We start from the raw sequence: 27578 nt of genomic DNA, 5'->3' as shown, positions 1-27578 counted from the left end.
GCGGGGCTGACTCCGGGGACAAACCCCCTTCTCCCTGCCCTGCTCTCACCGCTCCCCGCGCCCTTCGCTCACCCGGTGCTTGGCCAGCTCGATTTCGCAGCCCTGAAGGTCGAGGCCGAGGGAAGGGGCTCCCTGCAGCTGGTCAGCCGTGTGCTCCAGCCACTGAACCAGCTCGTCCAGCTGGGGCTGTAGCTGCCCCAAACCCAACAGGGTAGCCTCCAGCTGGTGCTGTGGGATGGAGCGCGCCGCGGCGGATGGGACGGGGTGGGAAAAAGAGGCAGGTCAGAGCCCCGGAGCGGCAAGAGAAGGAGAAAGAGGGGGAAGAGGAGGGAGGGAATGGACGTTGTGAAGGGCCAGAGAAAAAGGGGAAGTTGTAGGGGCGAGGGCAGAAGGCTCGGGGGAGGAAAAGCTTTGCGGAGAGGTAAGAATATCTCAGAGTCCCTGGGCGGGTGATGGGCAGGATGGAATGTGGGGAGAAAGAGCCCAGATAATAACGATAATTATGGCATTAATTAACTATGTGCAAAGCACTGTTCTAAGCGCTGGGGAGGTTACAAGGTGATCAGGTTGTCCCACGGGGGGCTCACAGTCTTCATCCCCATTTTTACAGACGAGGTAACTGAGCCTCAGAGAAGTTAAGTGACTCGCCCAAAGTCACCCAGCTGACAGTTGGCGGAGCCAGGATCTGAACCCCTGACCTCTGACTCCAAAGCCCGGGTTCTTTCCACTGAGCCACGCTGCTTCTCTAATGCTCCCACAAGGGTGTGTGAATGTGAGTCTGTGGGTCTGCCTGGTGGAAAAGGGGTGGGGAGCCTCTACCTGCCGGCTGACAGCCTCTTCCTCCAGGCAGTCCCAGCGCTGGCGAAAGCTGCCCAACAGAGGAGGGGGGCTGGGCTTCTCGGGGTCCCCTACGGCCGGGCGGTGCCGCAGGCTCTCCACTTCCACCCGGCTCTGGTACAGTTCCTGCTTGAACGCCTGGAGAAAGGAAAGGGCAAGGGCATCAGGGGGCCTTGGCTAACTCCGGTTCCTTCTCCGGCCCTCCCTCCCTCCTACTGCTCTCAGCTCCCTCCAGATAACAACAATGCCAACAATTACGGTATCTGTTAAGCCGTTACTACGTGCCAGGCACCGTACTAAGCGCCAGAGTGGATACGAGCAAATCAGGTTGGACACATTCCCTGTCCCACGTAGGGCTCACAGCCTCAACCCGCATTTTCCAGATGAGGTAACTGAGGCCCAGAGAAGCCAAGTGACTTGCCCAGGGTCACCCAGCAGACAAGTGGCGGAGCCGGAATTAGAACCCATGCCCTTCTGCTTCCCAGGCCCGGGCTCTATCCACTAGACCACGCTGCTTCACCAGATCTCTCAGGGCCGGCCTGTCCTCCCCGCCTCCTTCCTTTCCTGCCCCTGCCCCACGTCCTGCCCCATCTGTCCTTCTAGATTCCCACCTTTCCAGAAATTCCCAATCTTCTATGGGGCCCACTTCCCCCACATCAGCCAACTCCTGGCCCTTGGCCCCGGGTAGCCTCTCCCTCTCCGGCCCCGGCCGCCAGCCGCCCGCACCTTCAGCTCGTCCAGCTGCTGCTTCACCATCTCTAAGTCGCCCCCAACCAGGAACTCCTCCCCCATCCGCAGCTCGGCCCCTTCCAGCCAGTCCAGGAGCCTCTAGAGAGAGAGAGGGAGAGAGAGAGAGAGATCGTTACTGACAGGAGTCGATAGGGCAGAGTCAAATCAAAGGGGCAGAGGTTGGGGGGTGGAGAGCAGAAGGGAAGGGGCTAAGAGCCGCGTCTGACCTGCATGGTCTCCTGGTAGCCCAATGCCTCCTGCAGCTGTTCCTCCAGACGGCCATTCCGCTCCGTCCACACCCGGCTCAGGTTGTGCCATGAGGCATAGAGCTGTGGGGGGTCGAAGCCAGGAGAAGGGTCACTCTGGGGGGAGACCGGAGGGCCGCCCTGCCGCCCGGCCTGCCCTGTCCCCTGCCCCTTTCACCTCATCCAGGCTGCGGGTGACCTCGGGCCGGTCCACGTCACCGCAGGCGGACAGCAGCTCCAGGCCCAAGGCCCCCAGGGCATCCAGATCGGTCTGCAGCGTGTCCACCTCCTCCCGCAGAGCCTGGGTACAAGAGGGCAGGGGTTGGGGTGGTCCCTGGGCTTCCTCGCCCTGTGCTGGGGCAAGGGCCTGGGAGCTGGACAGTCATGGGTGGGGGGGGACCTGACCCACGGGGGAGGGGAGAAGAGGGGAAGAAGCCATCAGTGGTATCTGACAGCACTGGACTGAATGCTCGGGAAAGTATAATAGAGTTGGCAGGCAAGATTCCCTGCTCACGAGTAGCTGACCATCTAGTGGGAGAAGGAAAAGATGGTAGAGGTGGGGAGAAGAAGGGAAAAGGGAAGAGACAATGGTCTTGGGGGCAAGGACTGAGAAAGAAGGGACAGTGGAGCTACCAAAGCCCACCCGAGGGACCGCCCTCCCTATCGTTCCCCGGCCCCTCCATCGCTCCCCGCTTCCCCCACCCCACCGGGCACCTGCATGGCGCTGAGCCGGCTCCGGAGACCCTCCGGCTCGGGCCCCGCCTCTTCCAGGTGCAGTACCAGGTGCTGGGTACCACCCAAGCTGCCTGCCAACTCCGCCAACCCCTGCCAAAACTGCTCCGCCAGGACCAGGAGTCCCCGCAGCCTCTGCTCTTGCTCCCGGGCCTCAGCCCTCACGTCCAGCCAGCGGCCCCTCAGCTGCTCCACCTGGGCCTGCAGGGCTGAGAGACCAGACCGGGCCGGACCAATCCCTCACCGGGCCCAGGTGCTTTTCAGAGACCTGAATGGGCTGTTCAGGAGGGCTTCGGCCTAGTCTTGCTCAGCCCCACCCCACGCCGTGCCCCGTGCAGCCCCACGACACTTGCAGCCCAGATCGAGCTGCAGCCTAGCTGAGCCCCAGCCGAGTCTGCCCCCCAGCACCGTCCCCCCTACCTTGAGATGCTGCCCCCGGCTTGCCGCTCGCCGTCCCGACCCCCAGCTCTTGGGCTCGGACCTGAGCAGCCTCCAGGGCAGCTCCCAAGGGTTCCAGGTCGCCCAGCAGCTGGACCTGCTCCCGGAGCTGCTCCCGGATGCGCCCGGCCTCGGCCCGCACGGTGCCCGCCGCCCGCACCCGATGGGACAGCTGTTCCAGCTGCTCTGCCAGCCGACTCAGACGCTCACAGAGCTGCAGAGAGAAGGAGGAAGAGGAGAAGAGAGAAGAACGTGATGAAGAGGAAGGAAAGCGGAGGGGGGCCGGGGGCGGGAAGGGGGGGGTGGGGTCAGCAGGTCGGGGATCTAGGACCCTGCTGAGGCAAACAGGTGCCCCGCAGAGAGCTCACCAAACATAAAATCCGCTTGGCCTACTTCTGAGCCAGTAGAAGGGCTCAGATCCGAACCGGAACGGGCCAGGCCAGGGCAGAGAGCGGGCCAGGGCAGAGTGGAGGCCAGAGTAGAGTGGGGGGGGGGCTGGGGAGATGGGTGAGGGGGTTGGGCTGGGCCCGGAAGGCCTGAGAGCAGCTCTGGATCATTCCCTGTCAGGGGCGGAGGGCCCCAGGGGCTGATCCGCAGTTTGGAGTTGACTGCAAAGTAGCCGAGGACTTAGGTCCTTCAGCAGCAACAGCAGGAGCAACTGGTGCCAATGCTGGGGCCGGTACCCAGGATGGCTGGGCGCCCCGCCACCCTGCCTACCGACGGCTGTGGGGTCAGAGGCCGAGGAGCCAAGTTGGCTCCATTTCGAGCCCCAGGAATTGCTCTGCCCGATCGGCTACTTGATCCTCCACTACTCCACCTCGGGAGTGGCCGGGGTGGTTTCAAGGGGTGACCCTCCAGTTGGCCCTCCAACCCTTTCCCTGGGAATTCCAGGGACCATAGCGGCTTTACACTAGGGTTTAAAGAGGTGGACCTGCAGTTTCGCTGGGGGCCCAGTGGGCATTTAAACCACCCCTCTGGGCTACTGCTGCAGAGCAGCCCGGGCCCCCAGGGACCCCCGAATCCCCAGCCACACCCCTCAGCCGCCCCTCTCCCCCCGTCCCCGCCTACGCGTCCGTCTGCCATCCCTGGCCCTGACCTGGCTGTAACGGGGCACGGTCTCCTCCAGGGCAGCGGCCACCCGGCTCACGTGGGCCCGGATGGTCCCGAGGGACTCCTCGGCCGCCCGCCAGGCTTCTTGGAAAGGGCCTCCTTCGGTGGGGCTCAGTTCCTTGAGCTGGCCGGCCACTCGCTGCAACTTCCCCACCAGGGGCCGGTGCTCGGCGATGGCTTCGCGCAGGCTCTGGGGAGAGGGACGGAGGGGTGGGCCAAGCGGTCACGCGGGGGGCTGCCTGCCCCATCTGCCCTTCCCAGGCTGTAGGCTTCCGATCCCCCATCCCAGGACCACTCTTGCTCTGCCCCTTCCCGGACCAGTCCCATCCCAGGTCCGCCACCTCCGGGCTGGCCACTCCCCAGGCGGGGCCGCACCGCACCTGCAGTAGCTCCTGCTGCTCCTTGCAGGCCTCCGGGCTGTCCACGCCATTGGGGTCCAGCTGAGAGATGGGGCCCTGGGCCTGCTCAAGCCAGGGTTCCAGCTCACCCCGCGCTTCCGCAAACTGGGCCAACAGGGACAGCGCCTGCTCCCGCCGCAGGACCCCGGCCGCGCTCTCCTGCCGCACTTCCTCCGCCCGGGCCCGCAGGGCCGTGAGCTCTGGCTGAGGACACGGGGGTACGGTCACGGGGACAGCAGAACGGATGGGCGTGCGGGACACAGGGGCCCGGATGTGGGGACGTGGACACGGGCCCAGATGTGGTGGCCCAAGGCAGGGACCACAGATTCGGCCGTGGGGCAGCTGGCAGCCCACCAGCACGTTGGGACTTGGACTCTGCAGACAAAGTCCCAACTCGGGATCCGAGGAGGTGGACGAGTACCAGAGCCATCAGGCGAGGTGAGGGTCTTGGGTCCGCAGCCCCCAGCCCCCTCCTGCACGGTCTCACCTGCAGCTGCTGCTGCTCGTCCAGGGGACAGAGGCCCGGGAGGCCGACGTCCATGAGATGGAGGAGCCGATCCTCTAGTTCCCGGTGCTGGAGGATCTCAGCCGCCAAGAGCTGGGGGTCCAGGGAGGAGAGCACCCGGGGGGGCTGGACGGGACTGAGCCACAGTCCAGAACCCCAAGCCCCGGGGAGTAGGGTAGACTGGACCGGGGCTATGAGGATGGGGTGGAGCAGTGGCAGGTGAGAGCTTCGGGGAAGGGACTGACCAGATCTGGGAGACCAAAGACCCCACCCAGGGAGGGGCAGCCCAGGATGCCCCTCTTCCGGACCCTTGGGCCCCACCGCTGCCCGGGTGCCTACCTTATGCTGGGCCAGCTGAGCCCGGAGGGCCTCGGGCTCCAAGGTCACCCGGCTCAGGGCCTCCAGCTGCTGCCCCAGTTTCGCCAGATGCTCCAGCTCTGCTCTCACTGCTTCCTGCCACTGGAGAAGAGAAGGCGGGAGTGGCCACCCCCACCCCTCTCGCCGGGGACCCGGCCCTCCCAGCCCCCGCACCGGGTTACCTGCTTTACGTCCTCGGCCTCCGCGGGCTCCGCGGCCCTCAGCGCCTGCTCCAGCCGGTCCAGCCAGGCCCCGGGCTGCTCCGGGCCCGGTTGCAGCTGAGCCGCCGCCTCGACGGCCTGGCGGAGCCGCAGCTGAACGTCGGCCCCGCTCTGCCCGGCCAGCAAGAGCCGCACCCTCAGGGCCTCCAGCTGCTCCTGCACCGACTGGGCCTCCTCCCCTGCAGCGGCACCCGGGCTCCGGCTTAGCCGGCGCGGAGGGCCTCGGGCCAAAGTCGTCCTCTCCCAGCCCCCTGCTCCACCCCACAAGTCCTCACCTGCCACCAGCTCTAAGACCTTCTGGCCGCTGCCCATGACCCGCTCCAGCTCTGCCGCTTTAGCCCGGATCTCCTCACGCAGGCCCTGCCGGTGCCGGAAAAGCTGTCACTTCCCACGGCGGCCCCCGGCCCTTCCCCTCGAGGCCCACGCTCCTCTCCCATCCTCCGGGTTTCGCCCGACCCCGGCTGCCTCTGGTATGGATTTTTGTAGACCATAAGTTCCTTGTGTGGAGGGGAAGTGTCTACTGACCTTGTTGGATGGCACTCTACAGGGCACTTAAGACAGGGCTCTGTACACAGTAAAGTGCTCAACAGATAATAATAATAATGATGGTATTTCTTAAGCGCTTACTATGTGCAAAGCACTGTTCTAAGCACTGGGGAGGTTACAAGGTGATCAGGCTGTCCCACGGGGGTTCACAGTTTTTAATCCCCATTTTACAGATGAGGGAACTGAGGCCCAGGGAAGTGAAGTGACTTGCCCAAAGTCACACAGCTGACAATTGGCAGAGCCGGGATTTGAACCCATGACCTCTGACTCCAAAGCCCGGGCTCTTTCCACTGAGCCACGCTGCTTCTCTGATTGACTGATTGATTGGTTTTACCTGACTCAACCCAATTTCGATCCTTGAGAATCGTTTTTGAAAACTGGATTAAAATATGAAAATATCTAGAAAAATTCACTCTTTTCTCAACGTTCGACTTTGCTTAACATAGTCCCTGTCAAAATGAGCTTACATCAGTTAGGGTATCAGTGTGATGAATTGTTAATATCTCCTATGTCTTCAGTATACCATAACTCATGGGTATTTGGGAAGGTTTGGCCATTTTTAAATGGGCCATAGATTTTTTTTTCCCCGGATGGATTCCCGTTTGTCCTATTCTGTAAAGATTCTGAATTCAGGAGGTTCCGGGGGAAAGCGGTTAATGCGGTGCTTTGCACGCTATAAGTGCTCAACACAAACCATTGATTGATTTGACTGTATGATCAGTTATTGCTTATCTCTCATGTGAATGTCATCTTTCCACTTTGCTCCCCTCTAGAGCTCTCCCTTCAATTCAAGACTTGGATATCATTAATTTCAGATATCTTTTATCTGGATAAATTGAGCAAAGTGGCCTTAACGTTGCTCTGCGTGCCGACAGGTAGCTGGGACGCTGAGTGTTCACTTCACCGTTTACAGTTATTTTTAGATGCCCCCAAAGCTTCATAATAATAATGATGATAGCATTTATTAAGCGCTCACTATGTGCAAAGCACTGTTCTAAGCGCTGGGGAGGTTACAAGGTGATCAGGCTGCCCCACGGGGGGCTCACAGTTTTAATCCCCATTTGACAGATGAGGTAACAGGCCCAGAGAAGCGAAGTGACTTGCCCAAAGTCACACAGCTGATAATCAGCGGAGCCGGCATTTGAACCCATGACCTCTGACTCCAAAGCCCGTGCTCTTTCCGCTGAGCCATGCTGCTTCACGTCACCAAAGAGACGCTCCGCCAGGGAGATGTTGTGGAAAGGGAACTGAAAACTTAAAAACTAAAATTTTTACCTAAGTTTTAAAAGATGAATTTCCAGAATTACCCCCGAATAAAAACCGGAAAAATCCACACCTTATCAATCTTCCTTTCCCTTGATCTGCTCCGGTTCCCCACCTCGACACCTCCTTCTAGAACGGTGGGCCCCCGTTTCTCCCCTCCCCTCACCCCATCCCTGGACCATTCCCATACCTGGACCTGCTTCAGGGCCTCCTGCAGGCGTCCGGCCCCGCGGTCCTCCCACCAGAGTTTGGCCAGAAGACGCTCGGTGGGGACCAGCCAAGCCAGGAAGCCCTCCTGGTCAGCCTGAAAGTCCTGGGCGGCCGGTACGATCTGCTCCAGCCGTCCCTGCCTGAGGACCGAGGCAGAGAGGTGGGGAGAAAGTCAGTTGCGAGGTCAGGTTGTGGGTTGGGGCGAGTGGGGCTAGGCTGGGGCGAGAGAGGAGCCGCTCACGGCAAGGAGAGAAGCATGGCGGGCGCATGAGGGAAAGAGAAGGAGGCTGGCGAGAGAGAGAGGAAGAGAAGGGCATGGGCGGAGAGAGGAAGGAGTCGGTGGAAAGGAAAAGGAGAGGCGAGGAGGGAAGGGAAAGAAGAATGAGCCAGGGAGACAGGCCAGTGAACAGTTCCCGGTTCAGAGTCAGTAACGGGGCCTCCCCTGAGGTCCCGTGACTGATTCCCTCCTACTTTCCTGAAGGCCTGGTGTGTGGAAATCTCACACTCAGTTTGGGTCAGGGCCGGAGCAACCTGAAGGCAGTGGCCGTGGACCCAGGGGGCGTGGGGAGATGGGGCAGGGCCAGGTTCCCGCTGGACTGCAGAGAGGGGAGTGCGGATGGGGCTGGGCATGGGGGCTGGGGATCCCAGTCAGACCCCTGGTGCTGCAGAGCAATGAGCCGAACCCCAGAGTTGTCCGGGACCGGGCTCTGTAGCCTGAACCCAAATCAAGGGTTCTCCCATGGGCGGCTGCTGTGCTCTATCAGCTCTGACAGACAGGTGGGGGCAGACAATCCCCCACCCACCCGCTTACAACATTCGTTCATTCATTCAATTGTATTTATTGAGCACTTACTGCCACCGTCCATCCCAATCCACCCATTTTCCCTCCCTGACACCCCACCCCAGTCACCTTCCTATCCTGCCTTCCGGTTCCACTGACAGAATTTCTCAGCTGTCCTCTCTTCATCCCCCTTCCCGCACCTCAGCTTCCCCGGTCCCATCGTCCTGCTCCAACCCTGTGCCACCCCCTCCGGACTCAACCCCCACCCCTGGTTTTAAGCCGGTCCCTCACCTGGTCTCGGCGAGTTGGACAAGTAGTTCCCACTTGCCCTGGAGACAGGCGAGGGTCCCACTGTCCCCTTCCCCATCTGGCTGGCTGGGCGGCAATGTCCACCTGTCCTGCAGCAGTCGCTCTACACGAGGTCTCCACTCCTCCAGGAGCCGCTTCAAGAGCTAAGGGGCACGGGGCCATAGGGTCTCATCCGGGGCAATCGGGGGGGACGGGGGAGCTCTTGGAGTCAGATGGCATAGGGAAAGTCACATGGACAGGGTCGAGGGCCATGGGGGTCACAAATTTACACTGTCACCTGAAGCCCCTTGATATCAGATGCACTTCAAATACGCAGCCTCCAGCCCATGTGGGAGTAGAGGCTGTGAGCTAAACTCGCCTTCTGACCCTCCCTTACCCCCTCACAAAGCCCTGGGATGGAGAGGCAGCGGGGGCCCTAGGAGAGAGGTTGGAGAGGGCCCCTGGTTGGGAGCTGCTGGGGGTGGGGGGGACTCAAGAAGCAGCGAGGCCTCATGGAAAGAGCCTGGGCCTGGGAGTAAGAGCACCTGGGTTCTAATCCCAGTTCCTTCACTTGTCTGCTGTGTTTCTGTGCCTCAGTTACCTCTTCATCATCATCAATCGTATTTATTGAGCGCTTACTATGTGCAGAGCACTGTACTAAGCGCTTGGGAAGTACAAATTGGCAACATATACCTCTTCTATTAAATGGGGAATAGGACTGAAAGCGCTTCGTGGGACAGGGACTGTGTCCAACCTAATTATCTCATACCTACCCCAGTACTTAGTATAGGACCTGGCACATAGTAAGTGTTTAACAAATACCACAATTATTATTAATTATTAAGAAAGGGAGCCAGATGTCAGTACGGGGCCCCCGAGGGGTTAGGAGAAGGCAAAGTCTAGAAAGGAGGGGACCTGGAGTGGACTGACCCTGGCTAGAGCTGTAGGGAGACGGGGTTCTCCAGGAATATGTCCCCACCTTCCTTCCTCCCACTCCCCGACCGACACACCTTCTGCTCCTGCAGTTGGGCTATGGCCACTTTGACCTCAGCGGCCAGGGGCCTCTGGCCAGCCAGCAGCTCTTCCACGTCAGCCAACCAGGCCTGCAGCGACGCAAGGGTCTCGGGAGGTTCCGAGAACTCCGCAGCGGGAAGGACTACCTGCGAGGGAGCCTGGAAACAAGATCCCAAGCCACAATTACCCACACTAGGGGAAGACTGCCACCTTCAAGGCCCCAAGCTTTCCTCCCTCAGGAAAGCCCCAGGAGCCCAAGATAGAGCTTGGCTTGGGGGGTCGCGGCAGCCTATCACTCCCACAGATCCCGAGCTGGACGGGGTTGGACAGGGCGAGGTGGGGCAAAGCAAGGAAGAGTCGGGTTGGGCAGGCTAGACGTGGTAGAGCAGGGTTTGGTCAGGACGGTCTGAGTAGGGCAGGGCCGGATTCAGACAGGTGGGGTTAGTTCGGATGGGGCTGGCTTATCCCTGCCTGACCAAAGACGCCCAGGCAGAGTTTTTTGGTCCCCAACTGAGGGCCAGGGTGGAGGCTTCCATCCTTGATATCCACCCCACAAAACTACTTTTATGTAAGCCACACCCTCTACAAGCCGTGCCCCAACTTCATTCCTATATTCGTAATGAAGAGTGGCCATCAGTGTGCAAACTCCAAATCCCAGCAATCCACGGGACAGAGCGGGTCAGTTTTCGGCAGATGTGAGGCCCAGGTCCCCATCAAGGTCCATTAAGCCAGGACTTGAACACTTCAGGCCAATGCTGAGGTGGGCTTGGGCTTGGATGTGGGCTAGGGGCTGGGGCCACAGAAGGACCTTGGTCCAGGAAATTGGGCCCTTTCCAGACTCTATCCAAAAATTCCTGGCAGGGAGACCTCTTGCCCAGTCTCTGCCCCATCCCTCCTCAGATGTAGCATGATTCAAGCCCCAAGTCCCATCGGGACCGTATCCTTTAAGACCTAACCCACCACTCTGAAATCAAGATTACCGCACTGAGACAGTTCTCTACCAAGAGCCCTTTCCCAGGCACCGCGCCCCCTCCTCATCCACTGAGGTGGCCCTCCGAGTCAGCTCCCCGCGGAGGGCGTTCCCACCAGCATGGTCAGTAACGGGGCTCCAGGGCAAGGGCTGGTCCCTTCGGGGGGGCTCCTCACCCGGGGTAGCTCTGCGGCGCTCTCGGTCAACACCGTCACGGTGCGGGTCACGGTGGGACGTCCGCTCCCTGGATAGCGGGTGACCTCCACGATCTCTGTCACCACGGTCTCCGTCACCTCTGTCACCTCGGTCACCTCCCGTGTGCTGCGGGCCTGCCAGCCCCACGGTTTGTCTGGCAGGACAGGGCTCCCAAGCCTGGCCGGCGGCAGGGGGTCCGGGAGAGCAGGGCTAGGGGGGCTGAGCTCTGGTTCTGGTCCTCCTCCTCCTCGGCAGCCCCGCGGGAACTCTTCAGAGTGGTGTCCCTTCTCCCCGAGGCAGCTAGGGCGGGGAGCCAAGTTGCCCATGATGGTTGCTGGCTGGCCCCAAGCCCTGGCCTGCAACAGAGAGGACAAGTGGCCCTAGCATCAGGAAACTCGGGTCTGGCACCCAGGACCAGGGCTAGCGGCAACATAGAGGGCAACGGGATGGACGGAGCTTGGAAGAGAAAGCTAGACCGGGGCTCCAACTCACACGGACACCAGGAAGGGCCGAGCGGGGGACGGGAAATATCTGCCAGGCTCCCACTGACCGTGACAGACACAGGGAAGATTTGACCCAGCGGCATGACAGACACACAGAGTCAGAGAGCCTCAGGGACACAGGAGCCCGCTCAAAGAGCCGAAAACAAAGTGATCGACAACCAGAGTGGGAAATTCCAACGTCCAATCACCCAAGGACGGACCCCCAGTGACCCAGACTGCCAGGCGATAGGACATATAGTTGGGGGGCAAGGTCAATCAATCAGTCCATCCAAGGTGAACCCTCAGGTGTCTGGGTCCTGTGGCTTTCTGTCCTGTTCTGTGTCCTTTCTGTCACGCCTTCTGCCGGGCCAACACACTCCGATTACCGGGCGGGGACGGGCCCCCCCACCACCCAAAGCTCCCCAGCCTCAGCCCAGATCTCCCAACTACCTCGGGACTCTCCCACTTTCTAATCCCCACCCCGGGAGACCAGCAGGACACAGCAAGGCAGCGGCAGCAGCAAGATTCTCGGGGACCCCAGAGCACCACGACACCCACGTGGACAGTTGCCCAGTTACAGAAGTCACTGGCCACACGGAGAAGGCTGGGGATCCAGCTTCACAGGAACAGACGGACAGATGGGATAGCTACATAGCCCACGGCATCTCAGACAGATGGACAGACAGAAGGTCCAGGAGTGGCTTGGGGGACCAGGGGTGGGCGAGGGGAGAAACTCTGGGATTCCTACCCCCCTTCGCCCCCGACTGTCTCTCCCTGTTACCTTCTAGCGGTCAGTGTGGGAGGTCCTGGCCTGGCCTGGTAAAGCCAGGAGCCGGGTGGCCAACCGTCTGCCCCAGAGGGCCATGTCGCAGAGCTCGGGGGCCTCTGGCCTCTTCCCCAGGGAGCCCCTCCTCCTCCTCCGGGCCCAGGGTCCAGCCATCCAGGGACCCGGCCGCAGGACTCTACCGGCCACAGGGCTCACTGGCCAGCCCCTCCCTGGTCTGTCCGGCCTGTCCCAGGGCTCCCTCCGTCCCCGTTGGGACCCGGCCACTCGGCGCTGGGCTGGGTGAGGGGCTGGGGGCGGGCAGGGGCAGAGGGAGCCCCCCGTTCCTTGACCCCAGCCCCCTCCCTGGGCCTGAATCGCTCCAGCTAACCCCACCCCGAACCCCTGACCCCAACCACTCACGCTCACTCCCTCACACAAGGGCGGGTTGCTTTAACTCTTTCCCAACTCCACCGCAGCCCTCCCCGTTTCCCAGGAAACCCGCCACGGCGCCTCAGCCACGCGGGGCTGGGACGGCGGCAGGGAGGGGACGGGGACAGCAGGAGGGCGGGGGGGGGAGAGGACAGCACAGGGGAGCAGAGCTGGAAAAGAGGCGGGGAGGAGGGCGGGAGGGCTTGGAACCCAGGCTGCTGGTGGGTCCTGGGAGGCCAAATCAGGGAGGGTGGGATGAAGGGGAGAGAATAGGAGGGGCAAAGAGGAGAGGGAAAGGCGGGCACTAGTAGAATGCTACAGGGGGAAGGAGGGCGGATCCTTTAGCCAGCGGGAAGTACGAGGTTCCAGCCCCTCCTGAAACTTTAGGAAATCTGCCCAGAGGACCAGGAGCCTGAATCTGAGGGGGCGAGAGGGGACGGCCTCATCTTCCAGGGAGATCCCAGGTCCCCCTCCCCTTCCCCCAACCCAACGGGTCCCACGTCGGGGCCTTTGTTGCAGAGCAGCAGGCTCAATCAGTCTTTGAGTTTGTGCTGCCAAGTGTGTGCCCGGCAGCCCCTCCTCTGCCAGGCCCCGTCCGTCCTCCCGCCCAGCCCCTCCACGTCCCCGCTCCCCCATTGTCCCCAATTCTAATCCTCCTCCCTCGGCCCCTCACAGCCCTGGTCCTCGCCTGGCCAGGGCCTCACAGCACCCTCTGATGAGTGAGGGGCTTTTGGAGGGGGGTCGTTGTTTTTTATGGTATTTGTTAAGCACTTATTATGTGCCAGGCACTGTTCTAAGTGCTCGGTAGATACAAGCTAATCCAGTTGAGCCCAGTCCCTGCCCCACAAGGACCTCACAGTCTTGGCCTAGTAGATACAACACAGGCCGGGGAATCAGAAGGTCACGGGTTCTAATCCCACTCCGCCACTTGTAGCCACTTGCATGCTTTCCCTCCACACATCCGCCAAGCTAGCTCTCTTCCTCCCTTCAAAGCCCTACTGAGAGCTCACCTCCTCCAGGAGGCCTTCCCAGACTGAGCCCCTTTCTTCCTCTCCTCCTCCCCATCACCTCCCACCCTACCTCCTTCCCCTCCCCACAGCATTTGTAGATACTTGTACAGATTTATTACTCTATTTATTTTACTTGTACATACTTACTATTCTATTTATTTTGTTAATGATGTGCATATAGCCATAATTCTATTAGTTCTGACAATTTTGACACCTGTCCACGTGTTTTGTTTTGTTGTCTGTCTCCCCCTGCTAGACTGTGAGCCCATTGTTGGTTAGGGACCGTCTCTATATGTTGCCAACTTGTACTTCCCAAGTGCTTAGTACAGTGCTCTGCACACAGTAAGCGCTCAATACAATTGAATGAATGAATGAATGAATGCTGTGTGACTTTGGGCAAGTCACTTCACTTTTCTGGGCCTCAGTTACCTCATCTGTAAAATGGGGATTGAGGCTGTGAGCCCCAAGTGGGACAGGGACTGCGTCCAACCCAATTTGCTTGTATCCACCCCAGCACTTACCACAGTGCCTGGCGCCTACTAAGCACTTAAATACCATTATTATTATTATTACTATTATTAATTCCCATTTCAAGGCCCTACTGAGAGCTCCCCTCCTCCAGGAGGCCTTCCCAGACTGAGTCCCCTCTCCCCCTCCTCCCCCTCCCCATCCCCCCACCTTACCTCCTTCCCCTCCCCACAGCACCCATATATATGTATATATGTTTGTACGTATTTATTACTCTATTTACTTATTAATTTTATTTGTACATATTTATTCTATTTATTTTTTTGTTAATATGTTTTGTTCTGTTCTCTGTCTCCCCCTTCTAGACTGTGAGCCCACGGTTGGGTAGGGACCGTCTCTATGTGTTGCCAACTTGTACTTCCCAAGCGCTTAGTACAGTGCTCTGCACACAGTAAGTGGTCAATAAATACGACTGAATGAATGAATGGATTTTACAGATGAGGGAACTGAGGCACAGAGAAGTGAAGTGACTTCTTTGCGCCTCAGCTACCTCATCTGTAAAACGGGGATTAAAGCCATGAACTGTGCCCGGCCTAACTTGTATCCACCCCAGCATTTAGAACAGAGTAAGCACTTAGCAAATATAGTAATAGTAATAACAATAATAATAATATCTAGGAGCAGAGGACGTTGTGGAAAAGACCCACCTGGGGCCCTTGCAGATCCTCTCCAGAGGTTCTGGGGAGCTGCCGTTCCAAGCCATCAAGCCAGTGGCGGAGGGCCAGGATCTGGGTTCGGATCTCCAGGCCCCAGGCCCTCCACTGTCTCTGGGTCCAGTACCTGAAGGGGTCAGGACGAGGAAGGGGTTAGGCTTTCCTCCTGATTTCCCCTAAAACCCACACCTCCAAACCCCTCTATCTGAACCTCAAAGAACCCAAGGCCCTAGAGCTGGCAAGCTCCTCCCCACTCCTCCAAAATCCTTCAGAGACCGCTCCCCTCCCCGTGAGTCCCACCCCAACCAAGGACTGCCATCACCACTGAGAAAAAGTTCCCCTCACTGCCCTGAAAACGGCCCGGAACCCCTCTCTCCTCAAGGCATCCTAGACCCGTAGAGACACCCCCAAAATGAGAAGCAGCTCAGCCTCTTGGATGGGCCTCGGAGTCAGAGGACCTGGGTTCTAATCCCACTTTGCTGCTGCGTGACCTTGGGCAAATCACTTCTCCGTGCCTCAGTTCCCTCACCCGTAAAATGGGGACTGCCTGTGATCCCCATGTGGGACACGGACTGTGTCCAACCTGATTAGCCTGCATCTACCCCAGAGCTTAATACAGTGTCTGGCACATAGTAAGCATTTAAAAAATACCACAGAAAAACAGATGGCTGACGGGGGGCACGGCGGGCAGGAGGAGCTGCAGGACTGGGGGGCCAGAAGACACTACCTGTCTGAAGGGGGAGGTGGGGATCTATGCGGGGGGCTTGGTCCCTCCAGTGAGCTCCTGTTGGCAGAAAGAGGCATCTGGAAAAGAAGCGCAAAGCCAAATTGGACATGTTGCCCCACCCTATCTCCCCGGCTTCTGAAGGCTCCAATAATAGCATTTTTATTAAGCGCTTAAACTATGTGCCAAGCACTGTTCTAAGCGCCGGAGAGGCTACAAGGTGATCAGGTTGTCCCACGGTTGTCTCACAATCTTAATTCCCATTTCCAACTTGTACTTCCCAAGCGCTTAGTACAGTGCTCTGCACACAGGAAGCGCTCAATAAATACGATTGATGATGATGATGACGATTTTCCAGATGAGGTAACTGAGGCCCGGAGAAGTTAAATGACTCGCCCAAAGTCACACAGCTGGCAATTGGCAGAGCCGGGATTTGAACCCGTGACCTCTGACTCCAAAGCCCCTGCTCTTTCCACTGAGCCACGCTGCTTCTCTATTCATTCATTCAGTCGTATTTATTGAGCGCTTACTGTGTGCAGAGCACTGTACGACGCGCTTGGGAAGTACAAGTTGGCAACAATGGGGCATTTTCAAGCCCCGGGCTCTGACTGCCAAGGATCCAATGAGCCAGCCCTCCAGGCCAGGGGTTCTGTCACAAATAAGTACGCGGCTTAGTGGAAAGAGCCCGGGTTGGGAGTCAGAGGTCATGGGTTCAAATCCCGACTCCGCCAATCGCCAGCTGTGTGACTTTGGGCGAGTCACTTCACTTCTCTGCGCCTCAGTTCCCTCCTCTGGAAAATGGGGATTGACTGCTGTAAGCCCTCTGTGGGACAACCTGATCACCTTGTAACCTCCCCAGCGCTTAGAACAGTGCTTTGCACATAGTAAGTGCTTAATAAATGCCATCATTATTATTATTATTGGGAGTCAGAGGAGGTGGGTTCTAATCCCGCCTTCGCCACTTGTCCGCTGTGTGACCTTGGGCAAGTCGCTTCTCTGTGCCTCCGTTCCCTCATCTGGAAAATGGGGGTGAAGACTGGGAGGCCCCAGGTGGTACAACCTGATCACCCTGTAACCTCCCCAGCGCTTAGAACAGTGTTTTGCACGTAGTAAGCGCTTAATAAATGCTATTATTATTATTATTATTATTATTATTATTATTATTATCTCCCCTCACAAACCCTAAGCCTCTGATCAATCCAACCCCTCCGTGTCCCCAAGCTCCCGGGGGTCTAACTAAGCCACCTCCCCACCACAAACCCGAGGCTCTGATGACTAAACCACCTTCCCCTCAGGCTTCACCGCCATTAAGGCAGAGCCTCACCTCAGCGGCCCACTTTTCTTCCCGCCCTAATTGAGTGAGTATCGCGAGACTCCAGGTGGCGCGAGAGGAGCAGGGAGCGCGCCTCATTGGTGGAACCTGCCCGGCAACTCGTGACGTAAGGAGCAGGGACAGCGGCGATTGGCTGCCCGGACCGGCTTGTCGGGTGGGGACTGGGCCGGGGCGGAGGGGAAGGCATGAGGGGAATTCATTCATTCATTCAATCGCATGAGGGGAATTCATTCATTCATTCAATCGTATTTATTGAGCACCTCCTGTGTGCAGAGCACTATACTAAGCGCTTGGGGAGTCCAAGTCAGCAACAGATAGAGACGGTCCCTACCCAACAACGGGCTCACAATCATGATGATGGTATTTGTTAAGCGCTTACTATGTGCCAAGCACTGTCCCACAACGGGCTCACAATCATGATGATGGCATTTGTTAAGCGCTTACTATGTGCCAAGCACTGTTCTAAGCGCTTGGGGAGTCCAAGTTGGCAACAGATAGAGACGGTCCCTACCCACCAACGGGCTCACAGTCATGATGGTGGTACTTGTTAAGCGCTTACTATGTGCCAAGCACTGTCCCACAACGGGCTCACAATCATGATGATGGTATCTGTTAAGTGCTCACTATGTGCCAAGCACTGTTCTAAGCGCTTGGGGAGTCCAAGTTGGCAACAGATAGAGACGGTCCCTACCCACCAACGGGCTCACAGTCATGATGGTGGTACTTGTTAAGCGCTTACTATGTGCCAAGCACTGTCCCACAACGGGCTCACAATCATGATGATGGTATCTGTTAAGTGCTCACTATGTGCCAAGCACTGTTCTAAGCGCTTGGGGAGTCCAAGTTGGCAACAGATAGAGACGGTCCCTACCCACCAACGGGCTCACAGTCATGATGGTGGTACTTGTTAAGCGCTTACTATGTGCCAAGCACTGTCCCACAACGGGCTCACAATCATGATGATGGTATCTGTTAAGTGCTCACTATGTGCCAAGCACTGTTCTAAGCGCTTGGGGAGTCCAAGTCGGCAACAGAGACGGTCCCTACCCACCAACGGGCTCACAGTCATGATGGTGGTACTTGTTAAGCGCTTACTATGTGCCAAGCACTGTCCCACAACGGGCTCACAATCATGATGATGGTATTTGTTAAGCGCTTACTATGTGCCAAGCACTGTTCTAAGCACTTGGGGAGTCCAAGTCGGCAACAGATAGAGATGGTCCCTACCCAACAACGGGCTCACAGTCATGATGATGGTATTTGTTAAGCGCTTACTATGTGCCAAGCACTGTCCCACAATGGGCTCACAATCATGATGATGGTATTTGTTAAGTGCTTACTATGTGCCAAGCACTGTTCTAAGCGCTGGGGGGGATCCAAGGTAATCAGGTTGTCCCACGTGGACAACCCATTTTACAGATGAGGGAACTGAGGCCCAGAGATGTGAAGGGACTTGCCCAAAGTCACCCAGCTGACAAGTGGTCTCCCCTTTCTAGACTGGGAGCCCGCTGTTGGGGAGGGACCGTCTCTATGTGTTGCCAACTTGTACTTCCCCAGCGCTTAGTACAGTGCTCTGCACACAGTAAGCGCTCAATAAATACGATTGAATGAATGAATGAATGAAAAGTGGCAGAGGCAGGATTAGAACCCATGACCTCTGACTCCCAAGCCCGGGCTCTTTCCACTGAGCCAGGCTGCTGCTTCTCATAAGAGCCCGTTGTTGGGTAGGGACCGCCTCTATGTGTTGCCGACTTGGACTTCCCAAGCGCTTAGTACACTGCTCTGCACACAGGAAGCGCTCAATAAATACGACTGAATGAATGAAGCATAAGGGGAAGATGGAGGGAGAGAAAGAGGGAGGGTCTTTCCTCTTGTAGGTTGGGAATAACGGGATCAGGCTTTTCGGTGAACGGTCCTGGGCTGGTGCCCGAGGGATAAGACACCTGGAGCATGGCCTAGCAGATAAAAGATGGGCCTGGGAGTTAGGAGGTCGTGGGTTCTAATCCCACCCCGCCACTTTGCTGTGTGACCTTAGGCAAGTCACTTCACTTCTCTGGGCCTCAGTTCCCTCTTATGTATAAATGGGGATCAAGACTGCAAGCCCCATTTGGGACAAGGACTGTGTCCATTCCGATTTGCTTGTACCCACCCCAATGCTTAGAACAGTGCCTGGCCCATAATAAGTGTTTATTATTACTAATAATAATAATGATGATGATGATGATGGCATTTGTTAAGCGCTTACTATGTGCCAAGCACTGTTCTAAGCGCTGGGGGAGATACAAGGTAATCAGATTGTCCCACGTGGGGCTCACATTCTAGATGAGGTAACTGAGGCACTGCCCAAAGTCACACAGCTGACAAGTGGCAGAGCCAGGATTAGAACCCACGACCACTGACTCCCAAGCCCATGCTCTTTCCACTGTCACGCTGTTTCAGTTTAACAAATACTATATTATTATTATTATTATCATTATCATTATCATTATTATTACTATTGGACCTGGAAAGGAATGGTCTCCTTCTCTCTGCGCCTCTTTCTGGACCCTCCTTCCTCCAACCCCCAACTCACACCTGGAATTCCTTCCCCCTTCCCATCTGCCAGACTTCCGTGCTCCCCACCTCTAAAACCTTCCTGGAATCTCACCTCCTCCGGGAAGCCTTGCCAGACTAATATATGTTCTCCCTAGGAGTCACCCTCCCAACCATCACATGGACATTTTAGAGCATTTTGTCTGTCTCCCCCATTAGATTGTAGGCTCCTTGGGGGAAAGGATCATATCTTCTACCTCTTAGTAGTCTCCCAAATGCTTAGTTTAGTGCCCTGCACAGAGTAATCGCTCAATAAACAATTGAGGCCCCAGAGAAAGTGGTTTCTCAGTGTGGAGAGAGGAGCATTTCTCAGGGCTTGAAGGGTTCATCTGGGGAGAGGATTTGAGGCTGGTGGGATGGTGCGGGGAAGGGAGTTGATGAAGAGAGAAGCAGCATGGCCTAGTGGATAGAGCACGAGCTGGGGTTCAGAAGGTTCTCATCCTGGCTATGCCACTTGTCTGCTGTGTGACCTTGAGCAAGTCACTTCACTTCTCTGTTCCTCAGTTACCTCACCTGGAAAATGAGGATTAATACCGTGAGCCCCACATGGGGCACGGATTGTGTCCGACCTGATTATCTTTTTTCTACCCCGCTGCTTAGTACGGTGTCTGGCACGCAGTAAGCACTTACTTAGCAAATGCCATTATTTATTTTTTTTTTAAGAGTGGAGCTGGCCTCTTGTCACAGGGGTCAGCGTGGCAGGTGGGGAGTTTTCTGGGATAGCTGGACGGGTCAGGAGTTGGGAAGATTTCAGTGGAAGGGGCAGAGGGGACTGGGAACGGAGATACTGTTGGCCAGGGGATGGGGTGGGCAGTTCATCCGTCCCTTGTGTAATCGTGATGGGGATTTGGGCAACCCCAGCTGGAAGTCTTACATATCTATTCTATTTATTTTCTTTTGTTAGTATGTTTGGTTTTGTTCTCTGTCTCCCCCTTTTAGACTGTGAGCCCACTGTTGGGTAGGGACTGTCTCTATATGTTGCCAACTTGGACTTCCCAAGTGCTTAGTACAGTGCTCTGCACATAGTAAGCGCTCAATAAATACGATTGATGATGATGATGATGATGATGCTTGTCTCTGCCCCCAGCAATAATAATGATGGCATTTATTAAGCGCTTACTATGTGCAAAGCACGGTTCTAAGCGCTGGGTGTTGAGGCTCCAGGGACTGTGAGGGTGATGGGATATTCTAGATTACAGCCTGCCTCAGTGCTGACGTTCCCCTAACCCCACTTGAGAAGGGAGAAAGGTTGCCCCACCCCGATGCCAGTACTGCGTGGCTCAGTGGAAAGAGCGCGGGCTCGGGAGTCACCGGTCATGGGTTCAAATCCCACCTCCCCCACATGTCTGCTGTGTGACCTTGGGCAAGTCACTTCGCTTCTCTGTGCCTCAGTTCCCTCATCTGTAAAATGGGGATTAAGACTGTGAACCCCACACAGGACAACCTCATCTCCTTGCATTTCCCCAGCGCTTAGAACAATGCTTTGAACATAGTAAGCGCTTAACAAATACCAACATTATTATTATTACTGAGACCCCCCACAGCATTCTGCAGTGTTTTAACGGGACTTCCAGAGAAGCCCCCCACCCCTGTAAGCTCTGTCCAGTTCAGCCTATCCTAGCCCCCTGCTCCAACTCCCTCACCCTTCCCTTCTCCGAGCTTTTACCTCCTCTCCGGCTCCTCTCTCCAACCCCGAGCCGATTCTCCCTTCAGCCCCTGGTCCAGCCCTCCGTGTCTCCTCTGACGCTAACCTCCCCCATGGCGACCACCCACCCGCATTTCCAGAGGCAGCCTGGCCTCACTCTAACCACCACCAGCTCTTGTATCTCTCAGCTCCACCTTTTCCCTGCCCACAGCCCCGGCCGGTGGATCTCCCTATTGCTAAACACTTCTCTGCTCTCTCTCCTTGGCTACTGAGCATGAAGCTCGAATAGGCCTTGGCAGGGCAGGGCCCCAACTCCACCCTAAGTGCTAAAATCCTGGGTCCCCACGGTCCCCTACCCTGCAGAATTATCTCTTTCTAAAATCATTCCTCCTGCCCTGCCCCTTTCTCCCCACCGCCGCCCCGCTTCATCCCACCTCCGGTTCTTCGACCCTTTCAAGCCCCAACTCCCTGCCTCACAAGGCATTTCCTTTCTAGGCCCTGGCTGCCGGCCCCTCCCTAGCCGTGAGCCCACAGTTGGGTAGGGCCCGTCTCTATATGTTGCCAAATTGTACTTCCCAAGCGCTTAGTACAGTGCTCTGCACACAGTAAGCGCTCAATAAATGCGATTGAATGAATGAATGAATGAGCACTTCCAAGGAGCAGCACAGTCAAGTGGAAAGAGCCGAGGCCCAGGAATCGGAGGACCTGGTTTCAATCCCAGATTTGCCAGTTGCCTGTCGTGTGACGAGCAGCAAGGTCAAGCGGAAGGAGCGGGAGCCCGGGAGTCAGAGGACCTGGATGCTACTCTCGGCTCTGCCAGTTTCCTGCCGGGTGGCCGTGGGCAAGTCGTTTAACTTCCCTGTGGTTCAGTTTCCTCATTTGTAAAATGGGAATTAAGTACCTGTTCTCCCTCCTACTTAAACTGTGAGCCCTATGAGGGATAGGGACTGTGTCACCCCATTTACTTCTATCTACCGCAGTGCTTCGAACAGTGCTTGACTCATACTTTGCACTTACCAAATAACTTAAAAAAGAATAATAGTAATACTGTCCGGACTCCTCCTCGTCTCTTGGGTCTTCTCCACCTATGGGTCCTGCAGCATCTTTAACTCAGCAACTCTGCCACCACAGCTCATCAAATCTCCTGTAACCCATCACCACCTCCTCATGCGCCTGTCGCTGACCCACTCCCCTCACCCACCAACTCCCTACCCATAAAGCTGCCTCTGACTTTTGTCCCCTTCTCTTTCACCTCCAAGTCTTGCCTGATGATTCTTCCTTAGGCTCTCCTCCCAGGATCCAGGGCCCAGTGCTAAATTCCCTCAGCCTGGAGTTCCCGACCTTCAGCCTGTCCTGCAGAATTATCTCTTACCAAGATCATTCCTCCTCCAAGAGGCCTTCCCTCACTAAACCCCTTCCCTTCCCCTCTTCATCCTCCCTTCTGTGCCACTTCAGAACTTGGGTGGCAATTGTTAGGCGCTCACTGTGTCTAAAGCATTGGGGTAGACACGAGATCATTAGGTCCTACGCAGGAGGAAGAACTTACTGAATCTCCATTTTGCAGAGAAGAGAACTGAGGCACAGAGAAGTAGGTGACTTGCCCAAGGTCACACAGCAGGCAAGCAGCAGAGCTAGGATTAGAACCTGGTACTCTGGGCTCCCGGGCTTGTGCTCTTTCTGCTCGGCCACGCTTCTAAGCACTTGGATATTCATTCATTCAATCGTATTTATTGAGCGCTTACTGTGTGCAGAGCACTGTGCTAAGCGCTTGGGAAGTACAAGTCGGCAATGTACAGGGATGGTCCCTGCCCAACAACGGGCTATAGCCCCATAGCCACTTCTGCACACGCCCATTTGTCATTTATTTTAATCCCTGTCTCTCCTCTAGTCTGTAATAATAATAATAATAATGGCATTTATTAAGCGCTTACTATATGCCAAGCACTGTTCTAAGCGCTGGGGAGGATACAAGGTGATCAGGTTATCCCACGTGGGGCTCACAGTCTTCATCCCCATTTTACAGATGAGGGAACTGAGGCAGAGAAGTGACTTGCCCAGGGCCCCACAGCTGACAATTGGCAGAGCCGGGATTTGAACCCGTGACCTCTGACTCCCAACTGAGCCACGCTGCTCCTCACGGGCAGGGATCGTGCCTACCTACTGTACTGTATTCTCCCAAGTACGAGTACACGTCTCCAATAAGTATATCCTCTCCTTCCAGTCCAACGCTGATGTGTCTCTCCTGCTCAGCAAAGACTCCCATTCGTTCAATCGTATTTATTGAGCGCTTCCTGTGTGCAGAGCACCGTACTAACCAGTCACCGCTCAGACCAAATCTAGACTCACCTAACCTGTAGCCCTCTGTCATCGGGTCTGTCAACACCCTGAGGGCAGGGACCGTGTCTTCCCCTTCCTCTATCCCCTCCCTGCAATGGCTGCCCAGGGCGTTCCTCCCATCATCATCATCATCATCAATCATATTTATTGAGCGCTTACTGTGTGCGGAGCACTGTACTAAGCGCTTGGGAAGTACAAGTTGGGATTGCAGTGATGGGCAGATGTGGGTATCTGTCTCGGCCTTGGCCCACAGGTGTGATCCTGAATTCACGAAAGGAAAGAGCCTTCGCTGGGTGCCCGGGCTGATGATTAGGGAAGGAGCGGGGGCTCTGCAGACCAGGTGGGGTTCCTGGGGCAGTCAGGAGGGATGAGCCAGAGTTCACGTCCCGACGGGCTGCCCCGCTACCGAAGAACAATGGCACGCTGGAACCATTGGCAGCTGACCGGGCCATGCAGCATGGAAGGTTATAATCAGGGGAAGTTGCGGGGTGGCGGGCGTGGGGGGTTATAATCAGGGGAAGTTGCGGGGTGGCGGGCATGGGGGGTTCCACGAGGCCCTAGCCTGGGAAGAGCAGGGTATAAAGCCTCTGACAAGCACTAGAGCCCACAGACTGGTAGTAATAATCATAGTAATAACAATAATTGCGGTATTTGTTAAGCACTTACTATGTGCCAGGCGCTGTACTAAGCCTGGGGTAGATACAAGCTCGTCCCTCTAGACTGTAAATGCATCGTGGGCAGGGAATGCGTCTGTTGATTGCTGCACAGTAGTCTCCCAAGAGCTTAGTCCAGTGCTCTGCACACAGTAAGCGCTCGGTAAAGATGATTGAATGAATGAAATACGATCGAATAAATGAATACGAGTTGATCAGGTTGGACACAGTCCCTGTCCCACATAGGGCTCACAGAAATGACACGAGCAGACCCCCTATGGTTTAAGGGTTGGGAGGAGATGGGAGGAGAAGGGGCAGGGGTCAAGAGGCTCGCTCGGGGTCAGCCAAGGGGAAACGGGGAAAAAGAGGAAGAGGGAGTCGGACAGGCCCAGCCAGAATGCCTTGACTCTGGTGCCAAGTGAACTTTGACTCCGCTGCTTTCATCCGAGGCTGGATGAAGACAGAAGGGAACCCAGGCTGCCAGTCCAGGAAGTTTGGGGGTGCTCACAAACTCCTGGGAACTGTAGCCTCGGAGACCGCCATACACACGAAGAGACGAGTCCAGTCCCTGGCCACCCCCCGACCTTGCCCCTCAACCCAAATGGCCCAACCAGATTTTCCCAGGACCGTGGGAAGAGATGCTCTTTATAGGTCTCGTACAGGGGGTTCTAGCTCCTTCCAGTGACCTGGGGCATAGGCCTGGCCTGAACCTGCTAGACTGCAAACTCCTCGAGGACAGGAATGTGTCCACAGACTCTAGCGTACCCTCCGAGTGCTCAGTGCCACGCTCTGATCGTTAAACGCCATTCATCGGTGCCCTGTGCTGGCATCGAGAGGCTTCCAGGCCCCCTTACCAGTTGGAGACAGGCACCCTGAGTCGGGGAGGGGGTCAGACAGGGTCGTGGGGGGACAGAGAAGCCCAAGGCCTTCCCTCCGGAGGGAGAACGAGGCCCCAGACGAGAGACGCGGGTGAAGAACGAGGCGGCACGCCAGGCCGGGCCTGGAATCTCCTTTACTGTGGGCCCAAAGGCTATGTACAGTCCGTTTAGTGTTCTGCCCACCCAAGCCGGGCCCGGGGCCGGGCTGGCGCTGGGCACCTCAACCCCCGAGGAGCTCGGAGCCATATGGGGACAGGAGCTGGGGAACCTGCAGGGTCGCCCAGGGTGGCAGAGCGCACAGCAGCCGACGGAGGTGGTGGCAGTGGTGGTGGAGAACAACTCAACAGCTGCCCACAGGCCCCGATGGGATGGACAGGGCAGATGAGATGAGTCGGGGTGGAGTCGGCGAGCGGGGAGGGGAGACAGAAACACTGGGTGGCGGGGGAATGAGATGCAGAATGAAGCTGCGGTGGACCAGACCGAGGTAGTGCCGGGATCCAGGCCGGGGCAAGAGGGTGGGGCGGAGAGACACCCCTCCGCTCGGGAGCCCGGGCCAACCCGCGGGGCTGACATCGGCCGCCCCATCCGGACTCCGGGGTCCGGGCGGGGAGGGGCAGCCGGGGCAGGATCCGTGGCCCGTTCTGCTGCGAGGGAGGCGGCTGGCACCGGAGAGGGAGGTCAGCGTTTGGGGCCGAGCCGAAGGCGAGTTCTCAGGGGGTCCCCCGGGGCCGCCTGGACAGCGGAGCACACTACAACAGAGGCAGACACAGGAGATGGCATGAGATGGGAACACGGGATGGCTGACGCTTGGCACGCGCACCCAGAGCCACGCTGGAGTCTCCCGGGCTCCGGCCCCCTCGCTCCACTCTCTCTCCCCACCTCCGTCCGAATCCTCGTTCTCCATCTCTGTCGCCCCAGAAGCGGGCCTGGCTCCGGTCCCCGTCTAACCCCCCCAACCCTATCCCACTCCTCGCCCGTCTCCCGGCCCCTCGGCTCCGGGTGGTTGAGGGCAGGGGATCTCCCCCTTGGGCCGCCGTGGAGAACCGCCAAACGCCCGGGAAGGAGGGCCACGGGAGAGAGAGCGGGGTGGCTGAGAGGGCATTGCTCCCTCTAGCCTGGAAGCTCCTCGCAGACAGGAATGCGCCTACCGATTCCACTGTAGGGAACTCTCCCAAGCATCTAGTACCGTGCATGGCGCTCAGTAAGTATTACTGATTGATTGATTGATTGATTGCTCCTTGGGAGGGGAGGGAGGGGCAGGGCTGTGCTCTGATCGAGCCCGGGATATCCCCGAGGCCAGAACGGCACAGACATTCCGTCCTGCTCCTCTCAGGGGGATGTGGGCACCCCGGGAGCTCCCGCGGGGGTCCTCGGGGATAGAAGATGGGACGGGAGGATGCGGGAGAGGGAGGCTGAAGAAGGCACAGGAGGGCCGGCCAGGGAGACTCCGCGACGGAAAGTACGGGTGAGGGACTGCTCAGCCAAGTACCCTCAGTGAGATGCCGAAGAGATTCTGGACAAGGAGACCAAGGCTGCTAGGGCTTCTCACGCTCATACACGCCCACACACGCACACAAGGACACACATATATGAGGCGCTCACGTGAGTGTGCGCACCCACACACACTTGCACGAGGGCGGGCCCGCACACTCTCTCCTCTCCTTTCCCCACCTCTCCCTCCCCCGGCCTCGTAAGGGGCAAGGCTGGAAAAGGCGGCGGGGGCGGGAGGGGGGGGAGCCCGTCTCCATTCCCAGGAAGCCCCGCCGAGGAGCTGATGGAGGGCCCGGCCTCGTGACTCCCCCAGGGGGTCAGGGCCACCTGCAGGAGGGGTGGCGGAGACCCCGGGGCCGGCAGTCAGGAGAGAGAGAAGCGGAGAGGGGGCCAGAGCGGAGCATTCAGGCAGGGAGCATCCCCACCTCGGGGAGACACCCAGGCCATCCCGCCAAGCGAGCGACACCGCCCGCCTCCCCCCACCCCTCCGGCCGGCGCGGGAGCAGGCCCGGCCGACGGAGCGTGCGGCGGAGGGAGGCCGGGCGAGCGGGCGGGCGGGCGGGCAGGCAGGGCCAAGGGGTGGCCGGCGGCAGCAGGCCGAGGCCCGGTCACTCGGGCACGGAGCGCAAAGCTGGACATGCACTTACGGGCCCAGCGGTGTCCTCGTGACGAGGCCCCCGGGGTCCCAAGGCCGGGGAGCGGTTCCCCCGCACGGCCCGGGCAGGGGCCGGGCCGGACAGTCCGGGTGTCGCCGTGGAGGGGCGCGGGGGGCCGGGGGAGGTCCAGACGGGGCGGTCTCGGCATCCAGGTGGAAGACTTGGGGCTGCCCTCTTCCCTCGGACCGGAGGCCGGGCGCGGGCGGAGTGACGGGCCGGGCCGGAGGCGCGGGGTCCAGAGGGCCGTCGAGCTGGCGGGGCCGGAGTGGCCCGACCCCGCGGGCCGGCGGAGGGGGCGGCGGGCTGACGGGAGAATCTCCTGGGCGGGGAGGCGGGCGGGGGGCGTGCCCGGCGCTCCCTTCTCGCTATACAAACCGTCGTCAGGAGGGCAGATATACATTAACGTATCAGTCTCGTCTTTTTGGTTGAACTTGAGGCACCGCTTTGGAAGGAGTCTTTCAGGACGGCGAAAGAAGAGAGGAAGAAAGAACGAAAACGGAGGTACCGGCCGCTCCGCCGGTAAGCCTGGCCACATGCAGGGCGGGGGGGCGGGCGGGGGCGA

General features: G+C 58.0%; 1 protein-coding gene across 1 annotated transcript in view; it reads right to left on the bottom strand.

Annotated features, from left to right (window-relative positions):
* The window catches only part of LOC119940009 (microtubule-actin cross-linking factor 1-like), a 53676-nt gene extending 26128 nt beyond the window's left edge, over nt 1-27548 (bottom strand). Inside the window, exons 1-20 of the mRNA XM_038760083.1 lie at nt 27008-27548; nt 15435-15511; nt 14702-14834; nt 10821-11195; nt 9671-9832; nt 8664-8824; nt 7572-7731; nt 5848-5932; nt 5534-5751; nt 5334-5453; nt 4977-5087; nt 4472-4693; nt 4078-4281; nt 2964-3195; nt 2526-2752; nt 1990-2112; nt 1794-1895; nt 1564-1665; nt 820-975; nt 73-228 (exon numbers count right to left, since the gene is read on the bottom strand). Coding sequence (XP_038616011.1) covers nt 73-228; nt 820-975; nt 1564-1665; nt 1794-1895; nt 1990-2112; nt 2526-2752; nt 2964-3195; nt 4078-4281; nt 4472-4693; nt 4977-5087; nt 5334-5453; nt 5534-5751; nt 5848-5932; nt 7572-7731; nt 8664-8824; nt 9671-9832; nt 10821-11195; nt 14702-14834; nt 15435-15511 — 3126 coding nt within the window. The 5' untranslated portion in view covers nt 27008-27548. The remainder of the gene's footprint in view (nt 1-72; nt 229-819; nt 976-1563; nt 1666-1793; nt 1896-1989; nt 2113-2525; nt 2753-2963; nt 3196-4077; nt 4282-4471; nt 4694-4976; nt 5088-5333; nt 5454-5533; nt 5752-5847; nt 5933-7571; nt 7732-8663; nt 8825-9670; nt 9833-10820; nt 11196-14701; nt 14835-15434; nt 15512-27007) is intronic.
* Between the last annotated feature and the right edge of the window lie 30 nt (nt 27549-27578).

The sequence above is a fragment of the Tachyglossus aculeatus genome, chromosome 18, assembly GCF_015852505.1.
Source record: "Tachyglossus aculeatus isolate mTacAcu1 chromosome 18, mTacAcu1.pri, whole genome shotgun sequence".
In the NCBI taxonomy this organism is placed as follows: Eukaryota; Metazoa; Chordata; class Mammalia; order Monotremata; family Tachyglossidae; genus Tachyglossus; species Tachyglossus aculeatus.
The sequence above is the reverse complement of the archived record's forward strand: the minus strand, read 5'-3'. Positions and strand labels throughout refer to the sequence as shown.